We start from the raw sequence: 22,454 nt of genomic DNA, 5'->3' as shown, positions 1-22,454 counted from the left end.
AAATAAAATAAATACAAAATAAACAACATAAACCTATTTTATTATAGAAATATTCAAGTAGAGCAGTAAATGTTTTTCGTGCAACATTAAGATGCTTGTATTGTTTTTTTTTATAAGAAAGATATAAAAAGAGAAAGAAAGAAAGTTTATTCAAAGAAATATATCACACAATACATATTTGAAATAGGCCCGTGATCTAATCAATGAAATACAATGACTTAGCTTAACATCTATGGCGGAACAGATTTATAAACTTTATTTATATATTCATATAACAGTTTTAACCATATATAAGATTTAATAACAGGCATTCAAATAATATAAATGTGACTTTAAATCAGACTCAAAGGATGGACTTGCGCAGAAGGCAATGTTGAGTCTCCTTTGCTTGCCCTCAGCAGCGCGGTCGCTCTCCGGAACAAACAAAGAGAGGTAATCAAGCTAACGAGAAAGAGGATAACAGTCAGTATTAACAAAAACTGCCACCACTTTATAGACAAACTGCCGATATCTAAGGTGTTTCTATTAGGCTCATTCCCTGAAAAAAGAAAGAGGACTAATGAGTCTTTGACAAATTTCCTCTACTTGCTAGTTATTCTTATAAAGATAAACAGGATATAATTTGTTCGTCTATTCAACTTCAAATAGTGCAAGCTAAAAGCGGATATATTCATTACAATATGATCACTTCATCAGATAAGCATATATCATACCTGTGGACTTTGAGCCGACCACGGCCGTGGTCATTGTTGTCCGCGGTGGATCTAATGTCTCGGATGTCGAGCCTCTTGAAAAGCTTTGGAATCGATACAATGGCGTTGAAGCCGAAACTCCGATAGAAGTAGGAAGGGTTGTTGCTATTTTACCAGTGGTTGTTAGTTTGGGTGTTTTTAATGATATTCTCTTTGTTGTTATCGTTGTTGTTCTTATTGTTGTTCTTGTTCTTGTTATTTCTTTTGTTGTTAGAGACCGAGGTCCAGCAGTGCAATTACAAAATATATTAATCGCAAAGTCAGGACATTTTCCATCCAATTTTTTAACAACACACTTGACCCCGATCGTGTAGTCATAACAAGAGAAGCTGTAGCGTCCGTCCTTGGATGTTTCATTGAGGATGTTTGACCTGGGCTCCCCTCTGTCATCTTTACACTGAAACCCCGTTATAGAACCCAGATTTGCGGGGCAAAATGACTCCAAGTCGTATTCGGTAAAATGTTCTTCGTCACTGTCCCCAATATTGAACGGGTGATTTATATCAACCCAGTCGGACCATGTTTCGCATTTCGACATCTGGCGTCTATTTCGGATGGAACGGTTTTCATTGAAGGCCTTTGGCTGATACAAGTTGTGAGATCTGAAGCAAGAAAGCAATTGCTTTCAAACTTAATACATCTGCTTAAATAATTTGAGTACAAACGACATGAACGGGTATCTATACAAAACTTTATTTTTTATAAAGGACATGATAGTTTGAGTATTATAATTTGTATCCACTATATTTAAATATGAGGATGAACAATTTACACAAACTTATGTTTTAACATTAGAAATAGTTCATCTTTCTTTAAAGGATACGTTACCAAACAAACAAAGTACTAATAAATCGTGAGATAATCGGAGAGTGGGACGATGATCACTGTTTTGAGTACATGGTGGCATTGTAGAAAGTGCATACTGTATAACATGTTTGTGGTGACTGATGAGCTTAACGCGTATATGTGTTCGTTCAATAATTGCTTGTTAGGTATTAAGAGCGTTGATGCATGTATCAGCTCCATGTGACAAGTAATTTTTAGATCGATTTACTAGAGAAGTGATTATAATTTGAATGATGATCCCAATTGACTTGTGACTGACATGACAACTTGCTTCCAACCAAGCATTTAAGCAATATATTACATGGTATGTCCTGAATTCAGTTGCGATGGTATAAATTACTTCATAAATGTCTAATATAGCAAAAATATATTAATATTTGTCTTAAATGTGTCAAAATATGATAAATTAAGCATAATTATTTCAAGTTATCAAAAATCACCGGACAATATTATATGAAGTAACTATTAGGCGTATCATAGGATGGAATGATTGCTTTCCTTATCCCATTATTCAATAATAGTTAATACATTTTGTACTTGTAAAACTCCCACAAGATATCTTTGCTTATTTTATTGTCAAAAAGGGTGGGTTTGGTTCGTTTAATATAACTATTTATTAAATAACTATTAATTATTAGCCCTCTAATCACACCTTCTAAATAACAGTACAATATATCAGTTAGCGGCCTCGGACCAAAAAGTGATATAGATATAATGCCCGCAATTTTAAGAATTCGATTGGCTAATTAAACAGGGACACACACACACGCACACGCGCGCACACACACACACCATACGTTCGCGTTGTATTTCGTAAGATTGAGATAAGATTAAGATTGAGCAGACCCCAGCATTTTATCAGGGTCATTAGCTTCTACTGTTTGCAATGAAAGTATGTTGTTCGTGTCGTATTTTAAACTCATTGCAAAATGAAGTTTAATTTATACACAGAGAAATATATGTTAAGTAAATGTTGGTCACGATTAGATATAATATTGTAGTTGTGAATATTAGTGATACTTTATATTATTAATGAACTTGAAAACGTCCTGTTGAATTTTTAAGGATGTGATGGAAAGTGGACGTGAGAGCGAATGATATATGGTGGAGTAGGTGCCAATACTTATGTGAAAAACTAAAAACCAAAAGTTTAAACATAAACCCGGTTTAATGGATGGCACTTGGGTAAACGCCATAGACATAGAACACAAAAACAAAAAATCACAAACAACAAACAGCACCGTGCATACATACCAAATAAAAAAACTAGGTATGTTTATCAAGCCTGTATTAATTGATATAGTTTGTTCAGCATTTATCAATTTCAGTTCTGTTATCACGAGTAAAATACTTTTCGATCTTACAACGAAATTCCACAAATATTCAGTCTGTTCGATTTGCTTTTGTATTTATGTCAAAATTTGAGCAAAAATGTCGATTCGTACGGCGTAAGTGGATAAATCGTATGATAAACTTAACATCGTGACGTCTTTGTTGTGACCCTAACTCAGAAATGTTCCACCCAGGACAGTAATGAGAGGAGTGAACCTATCGAATTGATTTTGTGGTTTGTACTTTTTATCATACGTTTTTCGTTTAATTATATTACTTGACTTAACAAATCCTTTCAATGTCATTCTTATGACATGGAGCACATATATAGCATTGATACTTACATGGTACCTTGGACAAATGTCAGCAGAGCGATGACTGAAAAAGGAATACAAACACACGTATTAATAAAAGAAAGAGACGTGGCATTGAACTTTTAAAACACAGTTATCCCTAGGAGTGTTTTGCATTTGCAACGACGTCTGCGAAAATGAGTCATGCAGTGAGAAAATTGGCATATTCATTTCTGCCACATAAACGGGCAACGAGGGTGCTTTTTTTCTTTTCTTTTTTTAACTCTTTGTTAACAGTAATATTTTATTATCTAATCGGTGGTTAAATTTGTTATTGACGATAATGTGAATGCTTCCAAATGAATCTATTTCGCAGACGACGCCACATTTGTATACAAGCATAACTATACCGTTGAGAAACACTATATGGACGAGTAAAATGCGATGTATTGAGTTAAAATTGATTTGCGAACTGAGACTCGAATAAAACACGTTCCTTGTGATTGTTTACTGACCACTATCACTGTGCCCCTTTTCATCTTTAAGTTGCAATCGACGTCATACAGATACTTTTAGGCTAGCTATTGCAATTCATCTGCAACTCAACAGGAAAGCATGGTTTTACGCGCGAGTCTATGAAATTACTTTTACACGTTAAAAGATTTCGTAAACGACGGAAGGTAGTAAGTGTTTTGCAACCTATGTTATGGATGGCGGAAATTCGATTGGATTGAAGTCCAATTATATTCAGTGGCATGGTACTTGATTTTTTATTAATAGGAACAATGAAGTATTTAACAATGCAATACGTCGTATGAAAATATTAATGTAGAGTTGCATGGGCGCGTTAAAATGAATGGTTATAATTGTTGTTGTTGTGCCATCTCTGTTGATGTGTAAATTCAGCATTAAAGGTAGTTTTGTCATTGCAACCTTTAATTTTATCATCTTATCATAAAGAAAAAGGGTAACAAAGAAAAACAGTCGGCATTCCAATGTTCTTGTCTAGCAAAACTAGAATATAATTCGTTTGCTTCAGAGTATGAACAAACAATCTTCGCCTTATTTGTTAAATTAGATTTTTAATATATGGTGAGCAAATTTTAAAACGCAAAAACTTATCATAATGTATGTTGAGTTGTTACAATTTTAACAATAACTGAATTACATATTGATATTTAGATAAGGATCACTTATATAATAATGCCGACTACTAGCGTAACCAAGATTTCTTGCTTTTTAAGTAAAATATTATTTGGAATAAAAAATGAAATGTAAAAACATGAACGTGTAAGTAAATACCTCATTCTGAAACTGTCTGAAAACCGATCTTGTTAGACAATCTACTTGAAAAGCAATGAAAATGAAAACAGTCATTACCTTAAAAGTCTCAAAACTATCGCAGAAATTGATGAACTTTATTGTTAAAAGTGTGTGTTTAAATTTCTAGATAAATTAAAATAAAACAAGGCATGAGTTGGGTAAAAAATGTTTCTTTGTTTTGATTGCCATAAGTAAACCGAACTTGATGTGGGATCTGTATTCAAAGTTCGTCACCGACTCAACATATCTATTTCATCATTAAGCTGTTTCTTGAATTATTCATTTTTGCCTTTTAAATGTACTTTTACTAATGCTTTTACATCGAGTATATTTTTAACAAAATAAAAACTAATAAAGTCACTTAAATATTTACTCTGAAATCTATGTATTATGGCTCAGTATCTATAATTACTACAATTAAATTGCCAGAACACTTACACGTGAACGTAAAACTATATCCGCATATCATTGTCCTGATAATTTTTAGAACCAGTTATTTCGGAAAGTCAAAGACTGAACTTTATTGTTAAAAAACGTAACGTCCCATCTGCTTCAGAGGGAGTCTAAAGACACGACAACCCTTTATGAACTATCACGGCCGTGTAGTCTATGCGCGATTATCGTTTAAAGGTATAACTAGTTCGGAATTACGACTAATCATAAGTTGCTATCGACAAAGGGAAGCCTTATCAGCTGAGTACCTTTAACTTTATGATTTAAAAAAGATTATTGCATAAGGCTCATCAAACATACTTCAAAGTCAGCAAGTCTGATGTATTTTAAAACTGGTCTTAGTGGACATGTTAAATGACAAGGTGGTTTTAACGTTGCCATACAAATGAAGGATCAAGTCCCTTAACTTTCCATTGTATTTTGTATTCTGCCAATGTAATTGCACTTGAACAAGTAAATCTGGCAAGTAGTTTGTAATAAATGCAATCATAAGTGTGAAAATGAGCGTCCATAGCCAGCATGGTGCCACCCCCTCTGTTCTCAACGTGAGCTGTATTTGTTAATGACGATGATATATAGCTTTTAAGTAAAGTACCTTGCTGTAAAAAATGAAAATGTCATGCTTATGCGATTTATATGCTTTTATATTAGAAACTATATAGCCCAAATCCTAATATGTACTATCTTATTTTGTGGTAATTATTAACAGAACAAGTAAAAAGTTATAAATCTGTTAAAAGTTGATTATTTAATTAAATTACGACGACGATTAATCGATAATCGTTTCTTGAAAAAAGTACAATATAATACAAGTATAATATTTTTTTTATCGCTTAACGCATGAAAATATAAACAAAATCAATGTCCGAAAACAGTATGAAGTCATTTTAACATAATAAATAAATAAATAAATAAATAAATAAATAAATAAATAAATAAATAAATAAATAAATAAATAAATAAATGAAATAAAAATATATTAATAGACCGGCAGGCTGGCAGGCATACAGGCAGGACAGGCAGACAGACAGACAGAGAGAGCGATAGATGGATGGATGGATGGATGGTTGGATGGATCGATGGATAGATAAATAAACATAACAGGGAGAACAAAGCGATGGGTGGAAGATAAGGGTTTTTTCTGAACGAACGATGCTTTCGTATGCATTTATGTATATGTCTTGTAGTTAAATCGAACTGAAAATCTACGCCTCATAGTTTTGAATGCATTTAAGAATGGACGAAAAAAATGTACCGCTCGTTAATTAGGAAAAACTTGTTAATAAAGTACAGGTTAACAAAGTACACGTTAAACACTGGAACAAAACAGAAAGATCACCATGATTTATTTAAAGCAAACAACCATGCACGCAGTTATAATCAAATTATATTTATAAACCTTTTTGTCTTGAATAACATAACCAAATCATAATGCGACTTTAAATGCTATTGTGTATGACAAATCAAGGATCTGACTTGGAATAAATTATAAGCAGAAAGGCATCAACAGATAAGGTAAGAGGCTGCTTTTGAAGTACCCATATTCATTCAGTACATACAAGCTTTGCTCACAGTTTTAAAATATCACAACTGTGATGTATATCACTGCACAAGTCATCGATAATGCCTGTCAGAATCGTCAGTTCCGTGTCCTACCATACTGTATACATTGCAACGACTGACTTCATGTTTATATTAGTTGCATACTCCAGCAAAAATGTTTTTCGTTTAACATCAAATACGACTGTTGCTTTTTAATAAGTTATCGAAATAATCAAACGACTCTAAATAAGATCTAGAGGATAAACTCGCTTAGTGAGCAACGCGGAGTACTCTCCGTGATCATTCCCTGTCCATACAAAGTGAGATAATCACGCTAACGAGGAAAAGAGGAGAAGTGACATTATAAACAGAAGCTGCCACCACTGTATATCATATTTGAATAACATGGAGTTATTTTAAATCTGTAATGAATGTCATCATTTCCACGGCATTGTAACGGCCGTCTTCATGATTATAGTAGTTGTATAAGCCAGCAGAAACGCATCAGTATCGTTATCGCTCTCCTGTACAGACAAAGGGATATAATCACGCTAACGAAAAGTAACTGCCACCACAGTATAAACACGCAACCGATATTTGGCTTGTTCCCCACAGAAAGGGAGAACATTTTTGAATGTACTAAAATACATTTTGTAAGGGATCTCGTTTGGAAAGCACACACTTTATTAATTAGAATTATATAGAGCAACTGTCTCAGTTTGATTAGACGGACAGTAATGCTAGCACCAGCCAAATAATGCAATGACTACAGCGACAAGCCTAGTTGTCAAAAACCCAAATATAAACCCTGTTTAGAGGCACTAGGTAAGGGCCGAAACGACACTGAACTAGAGCTGATTCCAGTGTTACGACACTGAACTAGAGCTGATTCCAGTGTTACGACACTGACCTAGAGCTGATTCCAGTGTTACGACACTGAACTAGAGCTGATTCCAGTGTTACGACACTGAACTAGAGCTGATTCCAGTGGTACATGAATTTGTTTAGATCAGCATCATACTATTCCTGTGGACTTTGTGCCACCAGAGGAAGAAGACACAGTTGTGCTCGGTAGAGTTAATGTCACGGATGTTGACATCATGATGAAGACCTTCGTAATCGATACAATGTCGATAGGAGAGAAGCTGATATTAATGCAAGAAGGGATGTTACTTTTGTACTAGTGGTTGTCGTTCTGGGTGCTGTTGTTATTGTTGTGTATTCCGTTGTTATTTTTATTGTTGGTCTTGCGAATGCTGTGCTGATCGTGGGAATGGGCATAGTGTTGTTGTTTAGTTGCTATTGGTGTTGTGCTTTTTACAGTGTTGTTTTTATAGTTGTTGTCGGTGTTGTTCTCAACGTTGTGGCAAGAGATCGAAGTAAAGCAGTAAAACTACAAAATATATTGATCGCAATATCAGGACACTTCCGAACATGTGTTGACAGTGCTCCATCAAGCGGCTGGTTTTTGAAAAGTTTGTTGAAGTGTATCAGAAAGAATGCGCAGACTTCGCTTGGTTCCATTTAAAACGGTGAAGAAATAGTAAAGTTATATTTGTTTAAAGTCTTCATTGAAAGCAAAATATTGCCTTTTAAGCATTTATGCCGCGATTTATCACGTTGTATACACACCCTGTGGTTTGTTAGTAAATAAATAAATAAATCTAAATAAATATAAAAAGTTATTTTTTTTATAAATTAACATGACTCAGAGAGTGCCATGGTTGGAGGACCAAGAATGTTACGTAAGGCCAAGAGATTAGGTTTGTATCCTTCATATGCCTAAAAGTTCACTCGAACTGGACAGCTGATGGTTCTGCATACATTTAGAACGGATGTCATAACAATGTACATCTCGTCCGTAAGGAACAACATGTTCATAAATTACAGTTTAACAAAACGATAGTCTCAAACTGCCTTGTCAAAAACATCAACAAAACAACACAGAAAAACACATTGATTTTAATTAAAAAACAAAACAAAAAACAAATATGCCCGAAGTAGTATTCAAATAATATTTGCAAATATATTTGTATTATTTCTTGTGTTGAATAGACAACAATAAACAAACTATTTTGCGACTGTAAATGTATTTGTATGACGAATTAAAGATCTAATATGCAATGATTGATAAGCAGAAAATTATCATCGGATAGAGTAAGGTGTCACTTTTGTGATACCAAAGTACATACAGTACATACAAGCTTTGTTCTCAGTTTTGAAATACCACAACTGTAATGTATATTACTGCACAAGTTATCGATATTGGCTGTCAAATTCATTTGATGCATGCCTTTTCTTCTTCTCTTATAAATGTCATGTTATCCACGACATCAGGGTCATTTACCATATACATTGTTACGGCCATCTTTATGTTTAGACTAGTTGCATAATCCAGCAAAAAAGTTTTTCGTTCAACATCAAATAAGGCTATTGCTTTTTAATAAGTTATCCAAATAATAAAACGACTCTAAATAAGATCTAGAGGATGAACTCGCTTGGCGTGCAACGATGAGTCCTCTCCCTTTGACCTCAGGATCTTCGTCGCTCTCCGGTACAGACAAAGGGAGATACTCACGCTAACGAGGAAGAGGAAAATTGCCACTATTAACAGTAGCTGCCACCACTGTATAAGCAAACTACCGATGTGGAAAACATTAGGATCGTTCCATAAAAGAGAAAGAACATTGTTAAATGTACTTAAATACATTCTGCAGAATATGTCCTTTGGAAATTACACAATAAATGTCTTAAAAATATTCAATATCAGTCTCAGTTTGAACAAAACTGACAGTAGTGCTAGCACCGGCTAAAGCAGTTTTTAAGTGGTGTGCTATGTACAAGGAATATTAAGAGATATTCAATTATCACAAAGGACGACAAACTAATATAGTCATAGACAGCTTTCACTTATTTCTCGAAAATCATTAGTGTACAAATTTATCATATTGAAAGGGCTTGAGTGGTGGAATATTGACCTTAACAAACTTGAAAACAACCGAATACGTTATGAGATTAATTGTTAAGATAATGCTGTTCCTGAATGGACAATAAGAGAAGATCTCGTCGTGTCTATCAAACATGAACTTCAAAACATACAATCATTTAGCAGAGTTCATTTGTCTAGATCATCATATATATGCAAAAAGCTACAGAAACATGCTCAGTAGCAAAAAGTTTAAACATAAACCCGGTTTAGTGGCAATGGGCAACGCCAAAGACATAGAACACAAATTCACAAACAAGAAACATAGAACAGCACACAACTCTACACAACTCTACAAACAGCACAGTGCATAAATACTATATCTATATATATATATATAAATAATTGGTATGTTTATCAAGGTATTATGTAATGTCATACTATGTTATGTAAAATGCAAATTGTTGAATAAATCCAAATTTAAAAATATATATATTTTTAAATTTGGATTTATTCAACAATTTGCATTTTACATAACATAGTATGACATTACATAATACCTTGATAAACATACCAATTATTTATATATATATATAGATATAGTATTTATATATATATATATATATATATACATGTATATATATATATATTTATCAAGATTTGTTAGGTACCGCCTTGGAACGGTCAGTAAAATGGAAATTTATTCTTTACCTGTGGACTTTGCGCCATCCAACGAAGTTGTCCACAGTGGATTTAATGTCTCGGATGTCGACCCTCTTGAAGAAGAACTATGTATTCGATACAGTGACACTAGGGACGAGATTGCGGTAAATGCAGAAAAGGATGTTGCTTCTGTACTAGTGGTTGCCTTTCTTGGTGTCGTTGTTATTGTTGTTGATCCCGTCGTTGTTTTTGGTGGTGTTATTTTTGTTGTTGGTCTTTCTGTTGTTGCTCTTGTGATGGGTGTTGCTTTATGTGTTGTTGTTTGATTTAAAATCAGGTTTGTTTTCAAAGTTGTTGTTGTTGTTGTTGTTGTGCTAGTAGTTGCCGGTGTTGCTAGAGATCGAGGTCCAGCAGTACAGTTGCAAAATAAATTTATCGCAAAGTCAGGACATTTTCCATCCGGTTTTTGAACAACACACTTGACTCCGATCGTGTAGTCATAACAAGAGAAGCTGTAGCGTCCGTCCTTGGATGTTTCATTGAGGATGTTTGACCTGGGCTCTCCTCTGTCATCTTTACACTGAAACCCCGTTATAGTACCCAAATTTGCGGGGCAAAATGCTTCCAAGTCCTTTTCGGTAAAACGTTCTTCTTCACTTTCCGCTTTAATGACAGGGTGATTATTATCAACCCAGCTGGACCATGTTTCGCATTGGGATATCTGGCGTCTATTTCGGCTGGTAAGGTTTTCATTGAAGGACTTTGGCTGGTACAAGTTCTTAGAACTGAAGCAAGAAAGCAATTGTTTTTATACTAAATACATGTGCTTAAATTGAATGTATATTTGCAGCCAGTATGATCATACACTCGAGGTGTTCATAAAATTGTAAGATGTATAACCATATGTAGCGGGAGAAAGGTCAGATATTAAGTCAGTTTTTCAGTACAGGGTGGCGTAGCAGATATTGTCTATTAATATAATATAAAGACGTATTAGCGTTGGATCAATTATTGCTTGTTTGGTATTAAGATTTATGTATCAACTTAATTTGAAAAGTTATTTTAAATAGGTTGACTCAAGAAGTAAAAAACATCTGTAACGCAACAGACACCTACGCAAAAATTCACGCAATATCTGCATGACATGAATTTAAGTTGCTGTGGTATTAATGAGTTCAAATGTGTCCGAATATATATCAGAACTGTGTCTGAAATATGATATTATAAGCCAATTTATCTTATTTTCTCGAAAATGCACTTCTAGGTAAACAGAATAGAAAATTAATTATCGAGAATTTATACGTTTGTGTAAATCAAAATAACAAACAATATGTAAACAAGAAATACATTTTCCAAGAAACGTTTTAATATTTAAACGATATAAACATATTTAGTTCATGTATTACGATGAAATGAGGAGTTTTATAAGTGAAATTACAATATTGAAAATATCAGTTTGATATTTTCACTGCAAAAAAAGGAGTGAGAATGTCAACTCTTAGAACTACTTTTAAAATCCACTGTAGTAACGTCACCTTGATAAAAAAAATCTTCACTTTGAACCAGAAAACGTTGGGATTTTTTTTTAATTTTAAAGAGAGATATATTTGGAAATTAACAACTTATCGTTTATTCAAAAAATGGTAATTCCGTTTTTTAATCATTTTCTTGATCTTTGAAGCTACATGTTCGAACAATTGCTTTCATTCCAAACTAACTACAGGCAACAACAACTGCTCGAACATAAATAATATGTTATATCATCGTTTAAAGGTATTTTGAACTGTTTTCGTTGTAATACGTAAATAACTTCTCGGAAAATACACTCAACATTTTACAGATTAAGTGATGATTTTATACCCCTCCCACGAATCAAAATTTGTCAACACCCTAGCGTTGTATGCATTTTTTACATGGAAAACGACATGTCTTCAAGTGAAACAGACTGGTCTCTGACAGTGAGATGACTGAATACCCATGTATCATGAAACACACTCTAAAACCTTTATATCCAATGAATATCCGCAATTGTTTTGCTAACACGTTCGACCTTTCAAATTTGCATTCAATAAGTGGCGGCGTAGAAATTTGGTTATGTATTCATGCCCTGTTTTATATATAAGTGCTTTCGGAACATAGATCAACTAATAAAACTTTATTGGTTAATGTTCATAATTTTTTTGCACTAAAACGAGCGAATAATAAACTATAAAAAAGAATATCAGAGAACTTTTTCTCAAGAAAACGGAAATAGAAAATTGACATCTATGTCATCAGATATTATTATGCGTACGGGTAGCGGCGTAAATACCACTCTTTTCAAAAGGGGGTAATTTAGAAAATAATTTAAATACTAATAAAACTCCGAAAATAAGCATAAAAGAAATAGAAAATTTGTTAATTTCAGTGTAAGATCGTATCTAATTTTACTCGTGATCATAGAAAACTATATTTTTATGACACTCTGTGAAATAAAATACGATCTTACACTGAAATAAACAAATATTCGCTACATCTTATGCATATGCATTTTTTTACAACTACTTCCTACCAAGTCTATATAAAAGATGAATAAAACATAGCATGTATATCAAAAATAAATAAATAGAAAATGGTATCAACCTTAAATGTTGCACCTTTAAACGAGTTAACGAGTTTTTCCAGTATGGTGACCTATATGCGGTGGTAGGTGTGCGTGTCCCCTACAACACCTTCTAGATGGTACTCCTATAATACTATATGTAATTAACAAAACTAAGTATCAGACAACTTATACGAGACGACACTATAGGGAAGTATTTGGTTTGGTGCCTTGGGGAAGTATTTGGTCTTACATTTAAAAGTGTAGCGTATACAATCATCACCAGCTGTGTATTCGTCCAAATATATCTCCATTTTGTTCAGCACAATGTTAAATAACCTAAAGATACTTAACCGATTGAGTACTAAAATATTTATTTCATGAGTGGCGTAGCCACGAGTGATGTATTCAATTCTGGTGTTCACGAGGTGAAATTTATTGATATCTTACACTGAAAAATATTTTTTTTTATAATATACCTTAATTATAGTAAAGGTAATTTAATTACACTTTTATAGAAAAAAACACGCCTGTTTGTATGCACACGTATGACGTCGATGATAGTGTGCGGGCTAAAATTTCAAAACATTGAAAAATATAAATCAAGTTATTTTTAAGTTTACATCACATATCTATATTCAAAAAAATTTAGAAATAGACTTTGTTAAATTTAACGTTTTTTTGCAACTTAAATGTTTTATTAGACAAAACATTTCATATGTTTTTTTGTAAAAATACAACTTGAAATTGAAATGACATGGACAAACTATTTAACATTTGCTACTTACACGGTAACGTGTTCGCATGTAAGAAATAGGATGACTGAAAGAGAATAAAAACATGTTGCTTAGTTGTATACGAAATTGACTTCATACAAAAAATACACGACTCAACCAAAATGCTTAAATGATCATCTTCTATTGCATTAAACATTATATATATTCATTGGCTGTCAAAAGAATGTCGTAGCACTCAGAAAGTAGTCCACATATACACCAATAATTCAAGTAGCATTTTCAACGTTTCGATTATTAAACTTAACATGACATCATTTATATATGTATTTGTTATGAAAGTATTCGTATATAATATCGTTGTGTTTCGTATACATGTAGTTGCTTTTATGAAATGGTTTAGTTCGTCTTCTTTTAAATATGATGTGGCACATGTGATTGCAGAGGTGTTGGGAAACGAATACTGTCGGAAGAGTTCGCAAACTACTGTAACGGTCGATTATTACTTGTATCGGTATGTCTCTCTGAATGCCGCTATGACTATAAACGAAATATAATTTAGTGAGTGTGCTTTCCTGTCACCAAGTCGGACAATTGAATTTCCTCCATGTACTCCAGTTTGCTAAACAACACAAGACTCCACCCTCGCGTAACATCGTGAAAACGATAGTGATTAATATAATACATGTATTATATAAATTTGTTTCACATTCGTTACAAAAAAAGCTAACTTTACACTGACTATATTCAATGTCAGTGGCATTTTAATTTTTTTATTCATAACTTGAATGTGTCATATAATGTAGAGTTGCATTGACATGCGTTGAAATAATTTGTCAGTAGCATTTTTTTTTCAGCCAAACCAATTTACAAAATTGGCGCTCTGAACAAATGTAGTTTTGTCGATGTCACGAAATAAGACAAAAGAGTGGTACATGGCAACGCTAGAATGTATCTGATTGTTTCTGGGTAAGAACAAACAGTTTATATAACCTAACACTTTATGTTCGTTGTCAAGTATATTGTAGTGAACAAAATGTCCCGGTCGCTCGAATACTCTCTTCTAGAAATTAATAATTGTATTTAAATTGCCAATTACTGTATAATAAATTTAAATCAAAAGTTTAGTACACTTACATGCAAACGTTACAAATTCACCATCAATCATTGTTGTCAGATAAACTTTTATGTCCAAGCTTAACAAACTCAATCTTATTATTTTAATAGGCAACGTTCCATATCGCGTTGATCATCTGAACAGCCCAATACGGAACACTCTCGGTAATATAGGCTGAGCCCCGGTCGTCGTTTGACGGAATTACTCGAGCGAATTCCGAATGACAACAACCAATACTGTGCCATCGACATGGGGAGGCCTTATCAGCTGAGCACTATTGCAACTTCATGATTTAAAACAGATCATTACATAAGGCTTCTCGAACAAACTACAAAGCCTGTAATTCTAATGTATTTTAAAACTGTCGGTTAAATGACGCGGTAGCGTTCATGTTGCCGTACAAATGAAGTATCAAGCCCCTTGACTTTCAATTGTATTTTGTTCCTCTGCAATGTAATTGCATTTAAACATGCAAATCTGGCAAGTGGATTGTGATAAATGTTAGGATAAGTTGAAGTTGTGCGATCGTAGCCAGCATGGTGTCACCCCCTCTATGGGAAAAGGCATTTGGTATATTAGTTGATGGCAACGATATATAGTTTTTTACGTTAGAATAACATTGATCTCACAATTATAAACAATGTATGTTTTGCTGAAAAGATAGCATTGAAACCACAGGCTTATTTAATTTATACGCTATATTATAATAGAAACTGCATATAGGACCTTTTAATCCGGTTTTGTGACACATGACAACTGGACAACCCAACAACATGTACCATGTAACACAAACAAACATCATTTATGTAACTAACCCACATTCACTAAATGAAGAAAGCTATTGATTAAAAAAAGACGGCTTGGGCGTATTTTTTGAGCGGACGGAAAAAGTTTTGCTGCTTTCTTGATATGACACAAACATGATCAATTAGTAAAGGTATATGTACATGTGGAACATCTCAGCCAATAGACTACTTTTCAGTATAAATATCTGCAAATAATCCTTAAACTTTACAATAAAAATATGTTATTTTGGCGCCTTGTATGATTGTAAAGTCATGCAGTGACCGAAAATGGCTATAAAAACACCAGATACTCGAAACAAAAGAACAATTATAGAAACAACTAGTCCTTAGCATAACGTAGCTGATGGACATGTAATTTCACCGAACCAAATAAGAGGAAAATCCTTACTTTCTGATTTGAGTAGGTTGTCCGAAATGAACGGTCCAGACATTGGTGTTAAGAAATTATTCAGAATGCGCTATGTACGGAAACAGAATTACAAACTAATGTTGCATCACTGGGCCCGACCGTAAAAGAGGTTTTGTCCAAAACACTTAAACCATTTACAGATCAAAATTGAAAAACATATCCTCAATAAAATACATGAACTCAAAAATTGACTCTCAAAATTTCAAAATGAAATAATCTTGAGGAGGAAAATACATATTTAAGGCAAATAATTGTAAATAATAATAAGTATCGAAACGCGTCATTGAGCTTTAGAATGCCATTTCAGAATCAAGATCAGATTGAATTAAATGATGGTGTTAACATACATCTGTTAAGTACATTGTATAGGCGTCCAAATACTAGAGTTGAATTAGGACAGATTTGAAACTAGCATAGAAAGAGCCTTAGAATGTGATTCACAAGTTGCCATAAGAGAAGATGATTAAAATGATTAAAAGGCTATAAGAGGAAAGTTTGGTAGTACAAAAATGGAAATTACGATCAACTTAATAATGAAATCAATGTGTATAACCAGTCATTTATAGATCAGAATTTTGTGTATAACGCATGTTGTGCCTTCACAAACGCTTCTATTGAGATAGCTTAAAACCATATTCCACGAAAAGAAGTAACCTTAAGGTCAAATGATAAAACATGGTACGACTCTGATGAAATAAGCCACTAAGAATTACTTCGAATTCAATCTGCAAACAATTATGTCAACTTTTTAGTAAATTACTGTAGTCAAATATTCAGTCCCAACGCAAATGTTACTTAGCAAATAGTATCCCACTTTATTAAAATGAGACAAATCTAACTAAAGACCAATATCACTCATTAGCTGTTTTGGGAGAAGTTCTGGAAAGAATAGTATGAAGTATATCGATAACCGTTTAGTAAGAAACAAACTTATATTTAAAAAAAAAAAATCGGGATTTCTTTTAGGGCATTTTACCCGGTATCAACTTATAGACATATATCATCAAATTTGTTATTCACTAAGGTTTCCTTAAGGTTTCGACATAAATTTTGTAAATGTAATAAAATTTCAAAATCAGAAGCAAAGTTTTTGAACTCAATGTAGTCCAAATAATTGTACGTTGACGGATCTTTTTTACGATTTTTGATATGGCAAATCCTTCACGTACAAATTGTTTTGTATCAAAAGTGGGTAGTTATTCCGATCGGGATTCCGGGTTAAAGCATATTGCTTCAATAAAATATCATAAAAACAAGAAATATTACCAGATAATGTTATTTTATATTGGTTCCGTACTCAAAAAATAAATATCCAACGAATAATTATGAGTTTGTTGTGTTTTTTTTGATATCATACTGTTAAAACGTTACGATATATGTACATGAAGGGCACATGCAAGGCTGCAGTTCACAGTTTTACAACAATCGGAACAGTCGGAGAAGGTCGAGTTGTTACGATTGGCACAATTGTTGTCTGTGTCAGTCAAGTTTCGTTTTATTGGAAAGGTAAATCATGTGTTTTATGCATTTAAAGCTTGTTTTATGCAAAATAGCTTTGCAATGACATAATAAAATACGAATATAAGTATTTATTATCTATGTTTGTGTGAGCACATCCTCATTTGAATTTCTGTCTATAGTCTGTTTTTGTAAAAGTAACTATATGTTTCACTGTGTAAAATGTACTTATAAATATCACTTCTTTGTCATTGTCATAATTATTTTCTAAAATGCCGGAATAAAAGGGTCATCTTTCTAAATCTAGCCATGGTAAAGTTCAAGTTCGTACCTAAAGTGAAAAAAGTCGATGACTTCAAAGTATAATACACATCACATACCAAACTGGAAGACTCGTGATCATCAGCGATTCTCAGAACTAAAAACGTATCCTCTCAAGGCTAAACAATTGTGCATAAGTGTGTTTGCATTTCACCAAAATGTGGGTAATGTGCTTGAAATAAACAAAATGGGGTTAAGGAATAAAGAAAAACGGCCAGCAAACGTATACAGTCGAGCAATAACCATGAAGTTTCGAAAATAGGAATATATATACATGCAAGCACAGTTACAACATGCATCGATATGCCATATTTGCCGATAAAATACGAACAATTGTGAATAAAAACAACACCTTTATTTGTTAACATTGCCTCCTAAGCCACAATCTGTTCAATAACTTTTTTTTATTTTAGATGTTATGAGACCTTACTAAGATGTCGATCGAAGAATATGTATTTCGCCACATACTGGACGCATACATTTTAAAAATTTAAAGAAAAAGTCCTCTCACCAGGCAAAAGTTGGAACCTGAATCGGTACTTTCATTCTAAATCCGCCATTTTATTTGGCATATAACATTCTTCTCACTTTATGTTTGCATGAAACGAAATTACATCATCCCCATTGTTTTCTTTGCTCGCCTGCTGCGCTTCCCCACGGCAAGGGGAGGCCGCATCATTCTGAAAAAAGAAAACATTTTTTTTATAAAATCATTGACCCTCATAATTGTGCCGATAAACATGGTTTTGCTTCAGTTGTTCGACATCAAGGATTATCCCTGAAGTACCCACTGTAACATATGTGCATCAATATGCATTTAATTAAGTTTGATAATGAAAAAAGACAAAATGGAAACGTTTACTTCAATAAACGTATGTTGAAGTTACATTAAATTGTCTTAAGGGTTTTAATTGAAACACAATTAAGGTGAACTAGGTGCACTTCAAACCTTCCGACGACGCATAAACTCCATTGTTGTCAAAAAAATACCAGACAAGGTTATGAAAACATGCAAGGTCTTGTTAGAATCATGAAGTTTCCTGATAGATTGCAAAACGGGTTTTAATTGGGCTCATGGCAAGAAAGAGGGAGGTCGGCAATTGTTCCTCCAAAAACTGCTTTTCGTTATAACCAAATATATTTTTCTTTTTGTCATAATAAAATAAAAACATTTAATATTTCAATGTAGTGTGTGCCTCATTTGTAGGTATGAATATATCCTGGGGATAAAATATGCATTCCGAGACTTCCGTTTTAAGGCAAACATGGTGAATATATATCTAAACAACTTTTTGGACCAGAAACGTAATTTGCTTCTCGCTATAACAAACAATATTTTGTACATTATCAGCATTTGTCCACGATTTTTGAAAAAAAGAGTAAAAATTGCTCAACATATCGCTCAGTAACCGAGTATAGTGTACACTTTTCCTCTTAGCGTCCGCTAGGTTTTATAAAAAATGATATGAAAATAACAAACTTACAGCGATAATCAGTTCCGAATTGAGCGGTATTTTGATTCACGCTATAACAAAATGTGACGTCACAAACCACGTGGTATGTCCACACTGTATCAATTTCGTTACTATAACTCACAGAACAGAGTTATTTTCAATGTTTTATATTCAATCAGTAATAAAATTATATACTCATTTAGAACATACCAATACAACATTTCCTTCAGTTTCAACATTTAAAGCAAATTTCATGGGAAAAAGGATAAGTCTTATTGTTCATTTTAGTTAGGAAAACATAAGGAACCATTGTAGTAGTATTATTTATGTCATCTACAATATTTGCTTGAGAACACTAGGTGCCGATGTAGTTACCCAGTTGAAGAGATGCAGAGTATTATTTCATTAGGTGTACTCTTAATACCTTAGCACGTGCTTCTCATCCACTTTACATTACGTCGTTATTACTTTGTAAACCCACACTCTCCGACGATCAAAATATTGTATTATTCCATTATGTAAAAAATATAAAACACTCTAAACGGTTAACAGATTAGTCCCTTCTTGTATCATGACTGAACCAGACTGTTTTATTAAACTGTTTTTCACAGAACATCAGTATGGCAGTGAGTCAGGGTTCTTCTTTTCTCGCCTTTTACTGACATTTCCTTTACTTATCCATTTCCTTATATATTTTTTTATTAATATTTATCGCCACATACTTATCAAGTGTATGTGCTCATGGTGAAGGCGTATCCAATGTTGTAAGAACTTGTGTAGTACCCAATTGCCTTTTGTATACTTCATGTCATTGTTGTAAACACTGATCATGTCAGTGAAAGAAAAAGGTTATAATATATGTTTAAATCAACTAAAAGCACAATGGAAACTACATCGACAAAGTGTATTGTTTTCAAAAATCTTTAAAACTTATTGCATGATGTTTTGTATATTTATTGTGCTTATGATCATATTGTACAGGAGCCATTTATGTTTTGTGTTGTTTACTGGTTCCCTTGTATATGTCGATGTGTATGGCAGTAAGAGAATACATTTAATCCCCTGACATATCAAAACGATAACTAGTAAGAACATCTGATTACATCTGATGACATTCTTTAGTTACTGTGGAAAAGATATTTCGTGGATACTGGTTAGGCGTTTCCGGTCATATGTGGCCAGTGCTACAACGATATCCACTACCATCGAACATTTGTCACAAGCAACAACGCGCCAATTGAAATAATTTTAATGTATAATGTTGCATGAATTGACTTTTATCGTTTCAAAAAAGTAATTTAAATAATTTATAAATTGAAAGTAACAAAACATGACTCAGTTATTCAAACTCTGTAAAATTGTGATTGTTTTAGAAACGCTTTGCCGTCAACTGTATTTTCAAATTATTTCGCGTCATGGCGTCAATAAACAACGACGCGCACGCTCTTTGGTGAACTGTTCAAAATTGTATGTTAAACGTCAACTTTTATAAGATTTAAAAGTGAAATTTTACGTCAACTTTTATATGGTTTGAAAGTCAAAGATATTCAAAAATGCATCAAACATGTCTTTCCCGCACGGCTTTAAAATTGCGATCCTCGAGTACGCCACGTAGAGGGTAATTCGGCAAGCCCTGTTTACGGCTTCAAGGCGTTCTCTCGGGTTAGAACTTCAAATTTGCACTGGGCACACATTGCAGATACTTATACTTCAAGACGTTGTTATGCAACATATCTGATGAAACAATTCCATGTAAATATAAATGTAAGATATACTATTTCAAAATTAAAAAGGACGTATTTAGCATGAGCCACTTTGACATTTTTATGTATCGGATACAGAAGTTTATGTTTTCGTCTTTGGGCAGCATACATTAAGCTTCAGCTTTCACGTAACAAAAATCACTTTCCTATTTTTATTGCATCATCTTTCATTTATACCTTTACAATCTGGTTTTAACGAACAGGCAGCCCAACTAGCTCGAACTTTTGCTATAAGTTAAGGTCGCCAAACAAAGGACAAGCATAAACCAGTCAAAGTCTCCATAAGGCAGAGACAGAGATCACAGTGAATGAAGAAGGTCAATTTAAATGCCAGTGTTAGGCGTTGAACAAAAGTTCTGTATGGGGAAACAAATGTCTTCTTAATTTGAATTTACCAAAACAAATTATCTGCCCCAATTTAATAAACCTAATATATGATCAAAATGAGTAGAGTCAATTGAACTATCACTAAAGTATAGTTTATATCCACGCATGTTTGTAAAATACTGTTAGGGAATTTCAGAACCCGGACATACAGCTGCACTTCTCGTTTTGAAATAAATTCCAAATACATGACATTAATTTTGAATCCCTAAGCAAAATGAGGAAATCGGTTGGTTCTATCTATCTGGCTATGATATTCCCTGGTGTGACGAAACAGCAATATCTTATTTAATGAACTGTTTTATGATAATTGCCTAGGAGAAAAGTTATTTTAAAAAGCATTTTGTACGCAAGCAATGTTGAAAATATGAAGCGGAAGAATTAAGTCAAAATTAGCAATCAGAAAACATTCGTTTTTCAACCTTAACTTCCTTAATTCTTGATAAGTATCAATATGCTCCTCGTACTACGTAATGGCTAAGCACGCACACCAATCTGATACATGTTGGGATATAACGACCTTTCCTGAAAAGTAAATAGAAAAAAATGCACAGAACAGCACGTTAGAATGGAATCCAGATTGGTTTTCTTTATTAATTTATTTGATTACACACCGGGGAGGTCCTTTTTGCTAATCTAGTAATAACTTCTGGCCCGACCCATTTGTATGTTTTCATCGTACATATGTGATATGTACTTGAAATTGAATAATTTATACAATAAATTATGGTTAAATCAATAAACACCGAACTAGATTTTATAGAGTTAAGTAAAGGTTATAGTTGTTTTTGCTAACAAAAATATATGAAAAATCGGAATAATTTCAAAGAAGAAGAGACGTTTACTATAAACGGCTTATAGTCTGTCGTTTAAACTTTGGTTAGTGTATCATACTCAATAGTTCAGTGTCTTGAAAAAAGTTCATTGCCTGGGGTCATTAAAATTCATTCTTGACAGGAAGTCGTTTGACGTTCGACGTTGGGACATCTGACCCTTTAAGATGAAATCTTACTTGAGCAAGTCCGGATTATCACTGGAGCAACAAAAGTTCTTTCAATCGAACAGCTATATCGAGAATCTCGTTTTGAAACACAAAATTCACGGCACCTCCCAATCTGTCGAATCTCGTCCAAAACCAAGAATCTAACGTTACTTCTATAATCTCCGTAACACTAAAACATCTTCTCTAGCTAACTGATGTGTCCCTTTAACCATTTCCCTTTGAATGTCAGAGTCCGAATCCCTTCCCATTCTCAAACAAAGACTTCTCTATGTCGCGAGTCAAATGCACCGGTGT

At 33.4% G+C, this 22,454-nt stretch overlaps 1 protein-coding gene across 1 annotated transcript; it reads right to left on the bottom strand.

Moving 5' to 3' along the window:
* Positions 1-332: 332 nt before the first annotated feature.
* Positions 333-14,678, bottom strand: LOC128208338 (mucin-2-like). The gene is made up of 6 exons (XM_052911896.1): positions 14,583-14,678; positions 13,500-13,533; positions 10,179-10,915; positions 3,275-3,308; positions 714-1,354; positions 333-538 (listed from the first exon to the last, which is right to left on the bottom strand). Exons 1-6 carry the CDS (start codon positions 14,611-14,613, stop codon positions 333-335), a joined length of 1,683 nt encoding a protein of 560 aa, XP_052767856.1. The 5' UTR covers positions 14,614-14,678.
* Positions 14,679-22,454: the final 7,776 nt, after the last annotated feature.

This window comes from Mya arenaria, chromosome 11, assembly GCF_026914265.1.
Source record: "Mya arenaria isolate MELC-2E11 chromosome 11, ASM2691426v1".
NCBI classification, from domain to species: Eukaryota; Metazoa; Mollusca; class Bivalvia; order Myida; family Myidae; genus Mya; species Mya arenaria.
This window is presented reverse-complemented; position numbering and strand designations above follow the sequence as displayed.

What these genes read in the sequence shown, in the direction of transcription:
- LOC128208338 (XM_052911896.1), bottom strand. Translation starts at nt 14,613, where the DNA reads ATGATTGATGGTGAATTTGTAACGTTTGCAT. An exon ending in ACATTTGTCCAAGGTACCAT is followed by an intron (nt 1,355 to 3,274) that starts GTAAGTATCAAT and finishes TTCTTGCTTCAG; the next exon opens with ATCTCACAACTTGTATCAGC. An exon ending in GGTCGGCTCAAAGTCCACAG is followed by an intron (nt 539 to 713) that starts GTATGATATATG and finishes TTCTTTTTTCAG; the next exon opens with GGAATGAGCCTAATAGAAAC.